The 14,870-nt window shown below is 38.9% G+C and overlaps 1 protein-coding gene across 1 annotated transcript in view; it reads left to right on the forward strand.

Annotated features, from left to right (window-relative positions):
• Window positions 1–2,508: 2,508 nt before the first annotated feature.
• The window catches only part of LOC139716304 (sterol regulatory element-binding protein 1-like), a 31,454-nt gene continuing 19,092 nt past the window's right edge, over window positions 2,509–14,870 (forward strand). The window contains exons 1-2 of the mRNA XM_071627866.1: window positions 2,509–2,716; window positions 13,198–13,598. Coding sequence (XP_071483967.1) covers window positions 2,509–2,716; window positions 13,198–13,598 — 609 coding nt within the window. The remainder of the gene's footprint in view (window positions 2,717–13,197; window positions 13,599–14,870) is intronic.

Below are 14,870 nucleotides of genomic sequence, written 5' to 3' on the forward strand. Positions count from 1 at the left end.
AGCCGTACAGTCATGTTATAAACTTTTGCCGTCATTGCTTGTTAACTATAAGTGTAGGCTACAGCATGTGATGTCACAGCAGTATGATATTAAAAGTAATTCACAAAAATTAGATTTAAAAAATTCGAAGTATCGGGTTACAGGACAATGAATCCCTCCCCTGGTACTGATACTGCAATATAATCACCCGCCTCCAAAGACCTGAAGTGCAGTCAAACGCTGTGCTATTCGATAAGAAATGTATAATTAAAATCATGAATCAGAGGATGAAACAAAGAGGAAATAAAGGCCACTGAGAAATGATTTTATTGCACAAGAAAATGCGCTGCGTCGGTTTAAACACAAATCACAACATAACTTTATACAGAGGATGAAACAAGGAGAAAATAAAGACCACGCAGTTTGTGTTGGTTCGCCTATACCAGTCATACGCCCCCACAGTTCAAATGGCCTATGGGAACTGGAATATTATTTTCCTCATGGAGGGCATCCTGTCATATACAACTCATTATTTCAGTATCGAGTTCTCTTGATGTAAACTGAATGTATTTGCTTGACTGTAAGCAGGGAAATGTCTTTTTCCATCTGCCTGCTAATGAGTCATGATCTTGCAACTCACATGCAGGTATATGAAATAAACTAAAATAAAAAGGGTGATTATTACTTTACATAAGATATGCATCAGAAAAAAAAAGCTTTTCTGTCCTTCAGGCAGTCTGTATGATTGAACTGAATTTTCTCTACTGGCTTGAAAATCCGATTCTCAGTTTTCTATGAAATCTATCAAATCCCTTATAACCGGAAAATAATTTGAACTTTTCTCTATTCTAGGCCTAAATGAAGTAAATACGTACCTTGGGACAACGTACGCGATGTTTGTAGAATAAAAAGAGTAAGAAAACGAAAGAAGCGGTGTGAGGTTAATATAGATAAAATTGTCCATTTTTCTTTATTGATGTCTTTGATATTGTAAATATTATTACATCATAATACATATATTTCATATATTCCAACTTTAAACGTACATGTCGCATTTATCTTGAGGGAAATTTGTAAAACAAGAATGATCAGGGAAGCTGAATTTAAAAGTATAGTAAAATAGAAAGTATCTTTCTGCAATTTCATGTAAATTATATGTATGTGCATGAGAGTTTTTGTGACACGTGTTTGTGTGATTGAATGTGTGTGTGTGCGCGCGTGTGTGTGTGTGTGCTTGTGTTGCATCTGTCCTATGTAAATATGTTACTATCATACTTCTTGTTAATATGTTTAAAACTTTAGTATGTTTTGCTTTGTTTTATATGTTTATCCGGGACCCCTTTTTACAAGCTCTGCTTCTTTTGGGGTCCCAAACCATTCATTATTCTTAATGCTGTATCCTTTTGTAAAATGTCAAATGTTTAATGAATTGGTTAAATAAACTTGAAACTTGAAACTTGATATATTTCAATGTTTTCTTTTCCATGTTTTTTCATATTTTCTTTTCTGCATGATAACGTCTTAGTGTCGGGATTTGTCTAGGCACTGGTGTTTGTTTAGGGATAGTTAGGTCTATCTTTGCAATTTCACTTTTCATGTGTAAAAATACCAGGTTAACTAAGTAGGCCCTATAATTATTTTACTGTGTTAGAGGGATGTATACCTTACAAGCACTGCTTTTTAGCATTCCTCCCCATCTCTACAATAAAGCATATTTTCAGCATGTTTTTGTAGTTTTTCTTTTTACCTTTCTTATAAGTGGTATATGATAAATTTCACTTAGATATTGAAACGTCAATTTATGAGCTTATATCTTCTGGAAAAATCGTATTTACATGCTATGTTGGAGATGAAAAACAAATGAATAAATGGATGAATAAATGAGAGCAATATCCATAATATATTGCTCACTTCTATTGGCCTTGTGAACTAAAACATCCCCAACAAATGCATTTTTAAGCACGTTTTAGTTCTCTTTTTATTTCATAAACTATTGAAGATTTTGTTGCTCACATAATGCACTTGCTGTTTGTGTATCTTTCATGTTATATTTCATATTTTATGTTCACGTTTACCATTGTTATTCTACATCGCTGTCCAAGTACATACAATCGCAAAACTTCGTAGAAGAAGAGTTGACATTGCGTCAGCGGGAAGTTATACATATGCATAAGGGGATCGTTTTCTTGAAACATAGTCTCTACCTTCAGTCCAGTTATATGGTATAAATTTTCCACATCGTGCTCTTACTTTTTTTTTACTTCTACAGCTTCTATCTAACAGTCATTAGATTGAATATTTATGGCCAGGAATTAAATTTTGTATGTTATTATCAACTTTTTGAGCTTTTATGCTATTCATAAAAGGAAGGCGGTTGAGCGCCGAATTACACTAACCTGAAAAACTGCGATTGTAGACTAAGAGGTAGCGTGGCACGATGTATTTTGGACCAATCAGGGGCCTGTTTACAGTCACACGGTTTTTCTCGCATGGCACGTCACTTGCCTAGCATTGCATAGTACTGTATGCATGGTGTGGAACGACGATCGCGATTATTTTGTTACCGTGTTTACTTACGGGGATTATGCTAGTGAATCGCTGAGAAATGATTCGAAAATGGGCGATCAAACTCATTGGTTATTTTCACCGGATTCGGTTATGAATTCTGATCCACATTTGATATCTGTCAAGAAAGAAGAGGACGAGAATTTTCTCGATGACTTAGATCTTCAAGATGGTGAGAAATAATACACAAAATAGTTTCGTAGAATTATCACAGTCCCAGATACTTATTTCGGCGCAAGTGCAACAAAATATGGTCGTGTAGTCAACAAGTTTTGCCGGTTGGAAAATAGACTATAGTCGTTCTAATATCACTAGTAGTTCTAATATCACAGCCCAGAGATTGCTTACTTTACTAAAAATGTATATGTGATTATTATATATATTTGTATTTTATCAATATTGCTTGTTTGTTTTAATTGGCTCTGAATCGGACCAATTGAGGTGAACCTGTGGCTGTGCTGGTAAGCATCGGACCATGAGTATGGTTGGGTGTTCATAATACCGGCCACCTAACGTTTTTCTATCAATAGAAACGTGAAAAATCTCACAATTTGCCTGAAATTTTACTCACGTGTGGAGAAAATACTCCGGATTCACAAGCGCGCACTGAAAATGCGATCTGAGGTACGCGCTCTAGATGGCGGCTTCGAACGCGTGGGGTCTCATTTTTTCCGCACTCAGTTGCCCTGCTCATTTCAACCGACCACCCTGACAATACGTATAAAGGGCACTTAAATGCGTTTTTTCGACAGGCCGCTGTTTTTTTCTAGCCGTCATTTTTTCCCCAATAATATTTGAATATATTTTGAATCCTTCGATGTTACTTTTGAAGGACTGTTTGATGAATTTGAATTGATTTTCATTAGGAAACTTTTCATCGTAATTGAAATAAATTAGATGAGTCGGTTTGTTTTTTCACATTCACATCTCGTTTCTGCTTCCACTCGTACGGTCGTAGCGGGCGACAAGATAATTATGTCAATGTGTATGTGTACGTGTGTGCACGATCATATGATCGTACAAGCGGCGGTGACAATTTTGCGGTCAAAATCGTCAAATTTATTACGGAAGGATACTCTACATCTAACAACGAGTCAGCAAAGGTAGGCCTAGTTATATGTAGTTACACGATAAATCTTATTCGATTTTGCTAAATTTCGGTAATTTATTTGTTTTCACCTCATTTTTACTCGGTAGCGTAGCCCAGTGAAGAATCGAACACCGTTGCGCGTAGTCCCATGCGTACATTTTCTTTCTGTACGCGCAATGCCATTATAGTACGCGGTCGGTCGATATAGACCCGGTCGGTGTGTTGAACACCTACCATACTGCCTGCATATCAGTCCGGGAAACCCGCTCATGAGGACCGCTCCCGCGTATGAGGACTGCCCCCGCCTCATGAGGACCCCGGGGTTCCTCATACTGACCCCGGGGGGAAGTCCTCACGAGGACCCCTATTCACTTCTTTTTCATCTCACATCTGACGTATAAATTGTCGCAACTTTGCACAGTGATTTTTTGTTACACACACCTGTCCACTATCTATGATGAAAAGAAGAAAAAATCCTGTCTGTTTTTTTCTTCAAAAATCGAGTTTTAATCAACCGATGCAGAGCGCCCATCAAAACACGGGCGCCAGCGTGTTCGCACAATGCCAGACTGCCGCACCTAGCGGCCTGATTCGTCTAAATATTTTCGGTGCTTTTTTCTGCGGCTCGCACATCTCCGCGCGCGAATCAGCCTCGTGAAGCTGAAGTCTGACAACTTTTTACACAAATTCGTAACAAGAAAAATGAAATCAGTACTAACCTGATCTTGTGAATATATTCCAAATTACTATTCCACACTGATAAGGTAGGTGAGTACTCCAGTTTATTAGCAAACTAATCACTTTGTAGGTATGATGGGTTCACTTTCTTCGTCAATTCCGCCGTCCGCTAAACTTTGGGCGCTTTTTCTGGAATCCCGCGACGAGAGAGAGACGTCACATTACATCACGCATCCCCATTAGCACATACAGACAGCGCGCAAGTTCGCTCTGAAAATCTCTCAGCTTGCGCGCTGTCTGGATGTGCTGGATGTGTGATGTGATGTGACGTCGCACCGCGGGATGATTCCAGGAAAGCGCCAAAACTGACAAAAATTAGTGGACGGTGCGGAATTGACGAAGGAAGTGAACTCGTCATACCTACAAAGTGATTAGTTTGCTAACAAACTGGAGTACCCACCTACTCTATCAGTGTGGAACAGGGGTCGCACTTAACTTTTTTTTTAACTAGCCAGGCGGACTACTTAGAATCAATTTTGACACTAAAGCAATATTTTGGCTAGCCAGACGGACAAGTAACTTCAGAATTTATGATTTTTGGCTAGTCCGACGTTATTTTGGGTGGCCAATGGCCAGCGGACCATCGCCAATTTCGAACCCTGGTGGAATAGTAATTCGGAATATATGTACAAGATCAGGTTAGTACTGATTTCATTTTTCTCGTTGCGAATTTGTGTGAAAAGATGTCGGACTTCAGCTTCATGAGGCTGATTTGCATGCGGAGATGTGCGAGCCGCAGAAAAAAGCACCGAAAATATTTAGACGGATCAGGCCGCTAGGTGCGGCAGTCTGGCATTGTGCGAAAACGTTGGCGCCCGTGTTTAGATGGGCGCTCTGCATCGGTTGATTAAAACTTGATTTTTGAAGAAAAAAACAGACAGGTTTTTTTCTTCTTTTCATCATGGATAGTGGACATGTGTGTGTAACAAAAAGTCACCGTGCAAACTTGCGACAATTTATACGTCAGATGTGAGATGAAAAAGAAGTGAGTAGGGGTCCCCGTGAGGACTTCCCCCCGGGGTCAGTATGAGGAACCCCGGGGTCCTCATGAGGCAGGGCAGTCCTCATACGCGGGAGCGGTCCTCATGAGCGGGTTTCCCGGACTGATATCGCCCATCGGAGGGGCCTAAGGCCGTTGATAACGGCTGAGAAGTCTGCTCGAGACAATGAGCCGGATTGGCCAGAAGATATATTTTAGGCTGCCTATATTTTAAGCAGGCAAATAGACGTACCGACAGCTGACCAAGGATACTCATTACAAAAAATTTTTTTTTGAAAAAAAAATGATAAAAGGAAAAGAAATTTATAGACGAGTGTTTGGCGTAAATATTCTGAAGAGAATGGAAGACGCCACTATACTAAACACAAAACAACAACAACAACAACAACTGAATATATTTGATTTTTATATACTGTTCATTTGATTTGTATACAAGGAAGTCTTGTACATTTCTCAGAATATCCTAGACCTAGCCCGACCAGACGAGGCGCATACGCCGATTCACAGTGGGCCAGAATGAGCTCAAAGTGCGCCAAAATTATATTCCATGGTTTCTTTTTACCCAAATTTGGTGTTTAGGGGTAATTGGGGACGTAGAATTGATTGAACATAATTTCAAACTCATATGACGTCACTGTGATGCTGTTTTTTCATTGGCTACCAAAAATCTGTCTGTAAATGACGAATAAAGCAATGCAAATCTTAGGCTATTATTTCTTTTTTTCTTTAAAGATTGATTTATCTTTTCACATTCACTGACACTGCTTAGCATACTACCATTGAATACACGATGCTTACATGTCACAGAAAGTGTATAGACATTCAGGTTTCGTTAAAAGAATCAAATTTATGCTGAAAGTTCCATATTACACACGTAAAATTTACTGCAAAATGATACTGTTATCCGTGTAAACTAGTTAGAATATAAGTTTATGATGTACGCTGTACTTTTGGGTGAATTTATTCACTTTATTCTAGCAGGACATACATGTGCGATATAAAATCAATCTCCGATATAGTTCTTATCTCTCTACTTCGTAATTATAACCTGAGGCCTATGCCATATCAATTCATACAAGCGCCAAAACCATTTTGTCTAATTTTACTGGAAAGATAAAAAATTGTGAAGTCACTAATCAGGAAAATGAAAGGTTATGACTTGGCAACTAAGAATGATTTTGCCGTGTTGGAAAGTTTCTTGGAAAAGCTAAAATAAAAGATTTTTTGCATGAAAAATTTATCGGAATCACTATCACATGAAATTATAAATTCATTCACGTTCCACTATGATTTTTTTCTCATCAGTCGTCAGAAGCAAAGTTGTTTGCTTCCGACAACCCACAAAGTGTATGGGATCACAGTCTGATGAATCCGACTTGTATTGGTCGCCTATCAGGTCAATGTAAGACATGTCAGGCATGATCCAATGAGGCAAGATCGTCCGATGAGGATCACGCGAGCAATGTCTGACATTGACCTGCAATCGGATTCACAAACTGCGATCCTATATACACTTTGGTGAGCGGCCGGAAAGCAACAGACTTGGCTTCCAACGAGTAACCGATGAGAATAAAATCTCTGTGTTTTAGTGTATAACGTTCTATCTGCATGAATCAAGAGTAGGATCGAAGTATTAGGTGTCCATAACATATATCGCAGAGGGAGTAGCTATGTTTACAGTAGTGGCTGTGACAATTATGGACAATATGGCTATGGCCTTGGCTATGTGCAATTATGTACTCTTTTGTCTTCAGAAGAGGGTTCTTTTAGGTACCGGACTAGCCCTATACATGTATTTTATAACTCTGTTTACCTCTTATTCAGTGTTATTCATGTTTTTGTGCCTTTAATGTGCGAGAAAAAAATGATTAAAAAAAAAAAATGCCGCCCTCATGCGGCCCCGTATGATATAGCAGCATTCCTATGCGACTGCAAGGTCAAAAATAGATGTAATGTGTCGCGGAAAATCGGCTCTAACACAAAAAGTGGCAAAAGGTGGCAGCCAAATTTGGTATCAGCTTAAAGCTGAGACATCAAGGAATGTGGTGGTTATAGAATTTAGTTGGAAATCCGTGGAAATCTAAACTTTTCATTAGGGTATATTAAAACGACAAATAACTAGCCTCTTTTCCAGGATATTTAGTGTAAAATATTCATGAAGATTAAGTTTCTTTGCATTTTTACGGCATTCATAACGTAAAATAAACTCTGAGAAATATGTGGGAGAAATTACAGACATCTGAAAAACTACATGTCGAAATTACTTTGTATTATTATTATTGTTATTATTATTATCATTATTGTTATTTTTATTATTATTATTATCATCATTGTTCAGATCATGTTGATAAGAGTATGTACATTTAAAATTGGGCCAATGATGAATATACAGTAATGGGCATCATACAGAAAAATTGGCATTTCAGCACATGGTCAGACATGGAGTGTAGAGGGATAGCAGTCTTTATGGTAATGCCAACCTTATAAAACAAGTCAGTCCCCTAATTAGATGAATAATTCACTTGACTTCTATGTCTCGCATTAAGTAAGATTAAGCCATGGGAAAAGGCAAAGAAAGTAGTATTAATTTTAGGAATACTTACAACTTGTACATGTATATAGTGATAACCCTAGAAAGTTGTCATGACATACAATTAATATATTTTATGCCATTTTTAATTCTACTCATAGATGATTTCTGTAAGTTTTGCAGATTCTACTTACAAGTAATTCACGTACAATTAGGTATCATCTCTGTGTTTTCACTATATGATGGAGTTGTAAGATTGAACGCAATGCCCATATCCCACCCCTTTCCCTAACAATCTTTAGCATATTGCATCAGGATGAATGTCACTGTGAGGATGTGCATATGGCTCAGGAATTGTTTTCCCTAAATTACATTTTATAATTGCATATAATAGACTTGAGATATGCCACCTTGGGCTATGAGAACAATGTGTTCGGAACTCTGGGGCAGACACTGGAAAATATATCAGTTATCATCAAACTCTGTTTTTACATATTACTGTAAAAGTGGATATTTTCGCGCGACTAATTTTTCGCGCTCAGCGGGGTAAGAAGAGTTTATGTGTTTTTAATTCCGTGGAATCAAGACATCAACTACAGGAACATATGGCAAGCAAAAATATTCTCGTGCTTTTATTTTTGCGCTAGTTTCTGGTTGCGCGAAATGCACGAAAATTTCAACACTGAATGAATATTTCCACTTTTACAGTAGATCTTTATGCTTTGTGAAAAACCCCTGTGTTTCCTGATCAGACTTCATTGTACACAGACTGAATACCAATAATAGCCAAAGAGCACATAATTGAGTTAATTTTGAAGGGGGGGGGGGGGGGGGGAGGGGACAGTGGGTTTCAAAACAAAAACATTCTTACATGGTTTTTATACATACATGTACAAATCATTGATTGCAAACATGTGACTGTCATGTGATGAAAAGTCGACACGTTGTTTAAAGGTTACTTCCTCCTACCAGCACCAGAATATATCTTTATAGAGAGTTCATGTTTTCACTTTCACCAATTGTGCTGATCTGTTCTATGAGCAGCCAAGAAGGATCTTTAACATTTGGCTTGTGCTAAACATACTGTAACAGCTGAATTTTATCTGTTGGTTTGTTTTTGTTTTTGTTTTGTTTTGTTTAATTTCGCAAATCACTCTTGAACTGGAATGTAACTTTATGCGAATATAGTAACATGTAAAAACAACATTGCATAAAAATGCCATTTGTATAAAAAACAAACAAAAGTTAAGCCATGCCTGTGCTACATGTAGACTGCTTGCAACTAGGCTCCACAATGTAGTAAAGTTCATACAACTGCACTACTGAAGGTCTAGCACACTGCATAGTCCATGATATATCTAAATATTATGTAGGGCATTAGGACATGAATGCACTACTAGTTAATAAGTACAGGGAATCACCAAGTAATAATGCTGATACATGATGATAATATTTCTTGATATCAAACTTTCACTATTATTACTGTCATATGATATCACTGGCATCATATTATTATTATTCATCAGGACGTTGCATCTAAATTGCCTCATATCAAAATGTTTTACGAATATAGATATAAAAACTCAGTGTGTCTGAAAGTGCTGAAAGTCTTCAATTCGACTGAACTTTATTTTCACAAAATAAGTTCTTTCAACAAAAAAAAGCAAAAGGAATTTCATGTTCAATTCCTTTATTTTTGTGCTTTGGATTTTCTCTTCTCATCAAATGTGGTCAATGGTGTAAAGAATAAGAATTAACTGATGCTAGACTGCTCAATGAAAGCATTTAAATATACCCCAGTGTGCGCTAATAGCATGGTGATACAGGGATGCCAAGTTCAAAAAAATTTTATGAGTGAAATTTTCATGACTCGGCATCTTAGCGCGCGAATGTGCGCGCGAGTGAAGGTATGGGAGGGGTTTTCCCCCCTCCCACGGCCCGTTAGGGAGCTTTTTCAATTTTTAGCTCTTAATGGTGCGATCGGGTGCATACTTGAGTGACTATATTTTTCACGTATTTTGAAAGACAAAAGGGATATACTGGAGTTATGGGTAAACTCGGCCGAGCGGGTAAAGTCGTCCCCCAGCGCGCGCATTACAAGTAGTTGTACTGCGCGCGCTGGGGGCCGACTTTACCCTCTCGGCCAAGTTTACCCATAACTACGGTATATACCTTCAATTGCAACTGTCACTTTAATCCTTTGAGCTATGCTCATTATTATTATAGGCCCAAGTTGCAGACATCGCCCGATGTGTGAGAATAATGGGCGCCATGCGTGAGATCGTGAGATGGACCCTAAATGCTTGAGTCTCACGCATTCTGCGTGAGACTTGGTAGCTCTGGATGATAGTCACAGTTTTCGTGAAGAGAATGTTGGGGTGCATGCAGCAGCAAGAATGCAGCATATATCAGGGCCCTGTTTTATGAAGAGTTGAAATTGATTATGAAGTTGATTTCTATGGCAAGTCTATGGCATCCTGTGTGGTAACAGGTAAGGAAATTTAGAATAAATTATATCTTGATAAAACAGGGCCCAGGGCATACATACATCATACATAGATACGTACACATTTTCATATATTGCAAAATAATGCCATGGTGGTTGATAGATTTATGATTAGCAAAAAACATTCCCTTGGTTCTGTGAACTAACAGTGGGTTATTTGCCAGATATCAGAAATACCATACATAGGTAAACTTGTAGCAGTGTATTTGAAGCTATCATTGGCTATCTACATGTATGTCAAGAAAAGTCAAGATCATGGCATCTCAGGGTTATGATGTGAGATCTATAGCAACATTAGTTCCAGTTTGAGTGGTGATGTAAGTATCACAGAGGTCACACCATGGTGATCAGGGAAGCTACATGTGAACCAGCAAACCTCCCTAGGCAAACAGAGTTCTCAGGTCCTGCCAGCCCTTCCCACAGTCTCAGCCATCCCTCTATCATAAATCATTGTTTGCTGGTCATATGCATATCATGTGAGCAGTCAGGAGAGATCAGGGTCGGACATCAGTGTCACTGCCAGCAGGCACGATGAACCACTGAGGAAATAACAAATGTGGGATGAAGTGGCAAGATATTGTGATTTTATTCCATTAGTGTGTTGTCTTTTGCCTTTTCAGTCCATTTGTTCCTGTCTGTCATGGCTATGTAGAGTAGTCACTAGTCATATGACCTCCAAGGAACTTTTCTTTGTGTACAGCTTCCAGTCAGTGTGTTTTTCATGCAGCACAGGGTCTGCATAGTGAGACTATAATTCCTGGAAGCTGTTCAATAGGTGTCCTATTATTGGATGAAGTTGTATGCTATAAGTGGCAGCGTGTTTTAAAGATGTGGGGAATAGCACTGGGGACATGCTTTGTGCACGTGCTCTCTTGCCAAGTAGTTGGGAAGGATTTATCTGACCGCCAAATTCTAAACTGGGACAAGGGCTTTTATCAGATGCCTGTTGAGAACTGACCAGCAGTAAATGCTCTGGCAGATCAAACGATGATCATTTAATAGCTGCCAAGACTTAAAGACATACCGGTATCAATCTGTGTTCAGAGCTAGGGGACCCACTTGTCACGTCTGCCTGCAGTATTTCTTGGAGGGAATTGTATCAATCTATGTACAATGTATGTACATCTTGCTCATTGGCAGCGTTGGTCCTGGGTCAGGCACCAATCGGTATCCACAAGCCACTCCACTGAAAATGAAGAGACCAACTGCTCATCTGTGGTTAATTCATGGTCAAGGATCAATGATGTGCTCTGGTTGACATTTAATATGCCTCCTTCTCTGTTATCCCACCTGAGAAATGATCTGCCATGAAATATGATCACAGACGAACGTCATTGCATATTGCAGTGACTGTGAGCAGTTTTGATATCAGGATGATGATCTCTGTTCAAAATGATATTGAGGATGTGCTAAGATTGGACAGCGAGAGTGAGGACACACTTCACTCACTCCATTCTTATGTACATTGTTTCTCTTGGGCTTGCTGGTTGGTCTTCTCCCTAGAGCATGAAGATGGCCATGGAAGTGTAAGAAGTTTGTTAGTCATTTCATGTAGACAGTAGGCCCTACTGGTATCCGGTATATTGTCTATTAATGAGAATCATTGCTGGCAGGAGGGAGTGAATACTACAATCTCTATCATCCATCTGTATACATTGTATTGTCTTATGCTTTGTTCTGCTTTGCCTCTAGAGGTAGATGCAACAGATGATGATTTAATTTGCCTCTTTCACTCCTTGAAGGTTCTTGCAAGTTGTGAAGTATGATGGACAACCCGTACTTGCATGTCATTCTCCTGTAGAATCTATGCTGTATGTTATTGCATTGCCATGTTGATTCAGTGAAACAGTAGAGTATCAGTGGTGTTAAATTGGGTGCATTATACCCGATAAAGATATGTATTTAACCTGTGAAAACAAAGAGATCATCTTGATTTCACACTTAATACAACAATTTGTAAAAATTTGATGATTCGAGTGTGCTTTTCTAAAAGTGAAATAGACTTCTATGTTATGTAGCAGTGGCTTGCAGCATCACCATGACATAGTGACATCCTGAGCTTGATAGTTTTTACAATTGTAATGCCAGTTTCTTACACGGCCGGATTTCATACCGGATGGCGGGTCCATAAGGAATTAAAACCGTATCGACCCGGTTTGAGCTGTAAACATGGTACAGACCCACATTGACACGCATCGTAACCCGTGTCAATTCCTGATGGATTCCAGGGGCTACGATACGGCGGGGAAAATTTTTAGGTCATGTTCAAAATTTTCTCACGGATTTCAATTCGGTATTGATATCCAAATTGACACGGGTCGAACCGCATTGACCTGCATCGACCCGCTGCAACCCACAGCGCAAAACCCTATGGACCCTTGCCGTATACCGCATTGCCTTCATGCAACAGATGATGACAAGGTTTACATCCGGGTCGGTACGGGTCGATAGGGGTCGAAAGGGATTCAGTTGAGGATTTTAAAGCTGATTTTTGTGCAGTTCAATACGGGTCAATACGGGTCTCTACGGCTCGAGCCTGGACGATATGGTTTTAATTCCTTCTGGACCTGTTTCGAAATCTGGCCGTGTGTGACTGTACAAGTAGCATAAATTGCCCACCATTCTGGGACTAATCCGGCTCATATTCACCCAGATCAAACCCGTTTTGTGACCTGGCCGTGTATGACTCTAGCATAAAACTACCTATAGACCCGCTAAGACTGTGATCATGGTGATAGTGACATCCATAAATCATTGACTTTGTGATATTCCCATTCATTCTTTTGCAGAGGACATGAGTTTTTCCGACTTGACGTTCAATGTGTCGGATTACTCAGACCTCGTTGGAGAGCGCCTCCTTGGGATGAGTGAGGAAGAGCTGACAGGGATGTGCACCAATCAGCAGGAACTCCCTCACATGCAACAACAGAATCTGACCTTTCAGTTACAGCAACAGCAACAGCAACCTTCGCAACTTCTGCAACCACAGCAGCGGACTGTGGTGGAGCAAGTGCCAGATGTCTGCATTGTCCCGCAGCAGCAGGAGCAACAGCAGCAACGAGAGACCTTGTTGCAGGAGGTTGCCCAGCTGAAGCAGGCAGAGACAACATCCCAGCCAGGGATAAGTGTGTCCAGTGATCTCACCAATCTGGTAGCCCTCTTGCTTGGGAATCAGCAACAGCAGCAGCAGGTAAGCTTCATACACATGCACATGTACATATTGTTTATTTTTAAGAGTTTTGAAATGCAAGTTATTCATAGGGGCCCCATGTGCTTTTTCCTATAGAAATGTGATTGCCTTATCTTTAAAATTTTGACTAACTGACTACAATAAACCAGTTTGGAGTTAGCTCATGGGCACATTGGTATGAATTACTTGTACCTTTCTTTTTTCTCAGCTTGTTAGGGGCACTTCGCCTATTTTTTTGGAGCAACATTTAATGCATAAACTTTACGTAAATATTCATTGGATTCATCAGTCCTAGGTTCAAACAAAGAATGAACCTGTGTAGACCATATTATGACCAGAATTATCCATCAATTAACACCTGTGAAAGCATATTTAAAATATATTAACAGTCTCTTTCTGTAGATATTGCCAAGTACCACTTTTGCTGTCAGGTGGGATGTGCTGGCAAGCAGCATTTATAAAGATTACATGAATAATCGTTACATCACAGATGCTTATCCCAGGGAATTAAAAAACCAACATCCCTGTTGTTACGAATGTCCTTTTTTTCTGCTCGTGCCCAAAGTGGAACTGTGAAACTAGCTTAGATTCTTCTAGTCAGTATCTTACTGTATACGCTGTTATTTTTGTGTACAAATATTTTTGCAAATGAGGAGGTCATAGACATTTTTGCGAGATGTTGTTTTCGCGAATTGATGCCGATGCTAAAGTGAATGCACTATTACTCTAGCATGTGTAGACCTTTTCGTATGTTGCTAAATTTGCGATCCAACTGTGATTGCAAAATTCACAGAAATAACAGCTTGTACAGTATTCAGATGTCAAGAAGATCTCAGTTGTCCATCATATACCAGGATTTCTATATCGTAGCTGTACAGCTGTATGTGAGGTTTTATAAATGGAATTTATAAATTCCTTTAGCAATTTATGATTTGCATCCTGATGAACTAGGATTGATTTGCATTGTACATGTATATGTATTACTCACTTTCTTTAATAATTCCAGAGCCCTGTTTTATGAAGAGTTGTAATTGATTATATAGTTGATTTCTATCATAAGTCTATGGCAGCCTTTGTGTTAAGGAAATTTATAATCAATTTGATCTTTTGATGAAACAAGGCCCATCTCATTGGCTCTCATGTCTCTATGATCTTTCACAATAAGTGTAGTAGATTAATAAATTGTTTCAGTATATGAAGTTGATTGTCATGTACAATTGTAATAGCTTTTTTCAAGGTCTGTGAAATTCTATTAAAATTTTAAATCAATAA

Source organism: Diadema antillarum, unplaced genomic scaffold (assembly GCF_040938485.1).
Source record: "Diadema antillarum isolate AM-2024a unplaced genomic scaffold, OU_Dant_1.0 scf00000063, whole genome shotgun sequence".
In the NCBI taxonomy this organism is placed as follows: Eukaryota; Metazoa; Echinodermata; class Echinoidea; order Diadematoida; family Diadematidae; genus Diadema; species Diadema antillarum.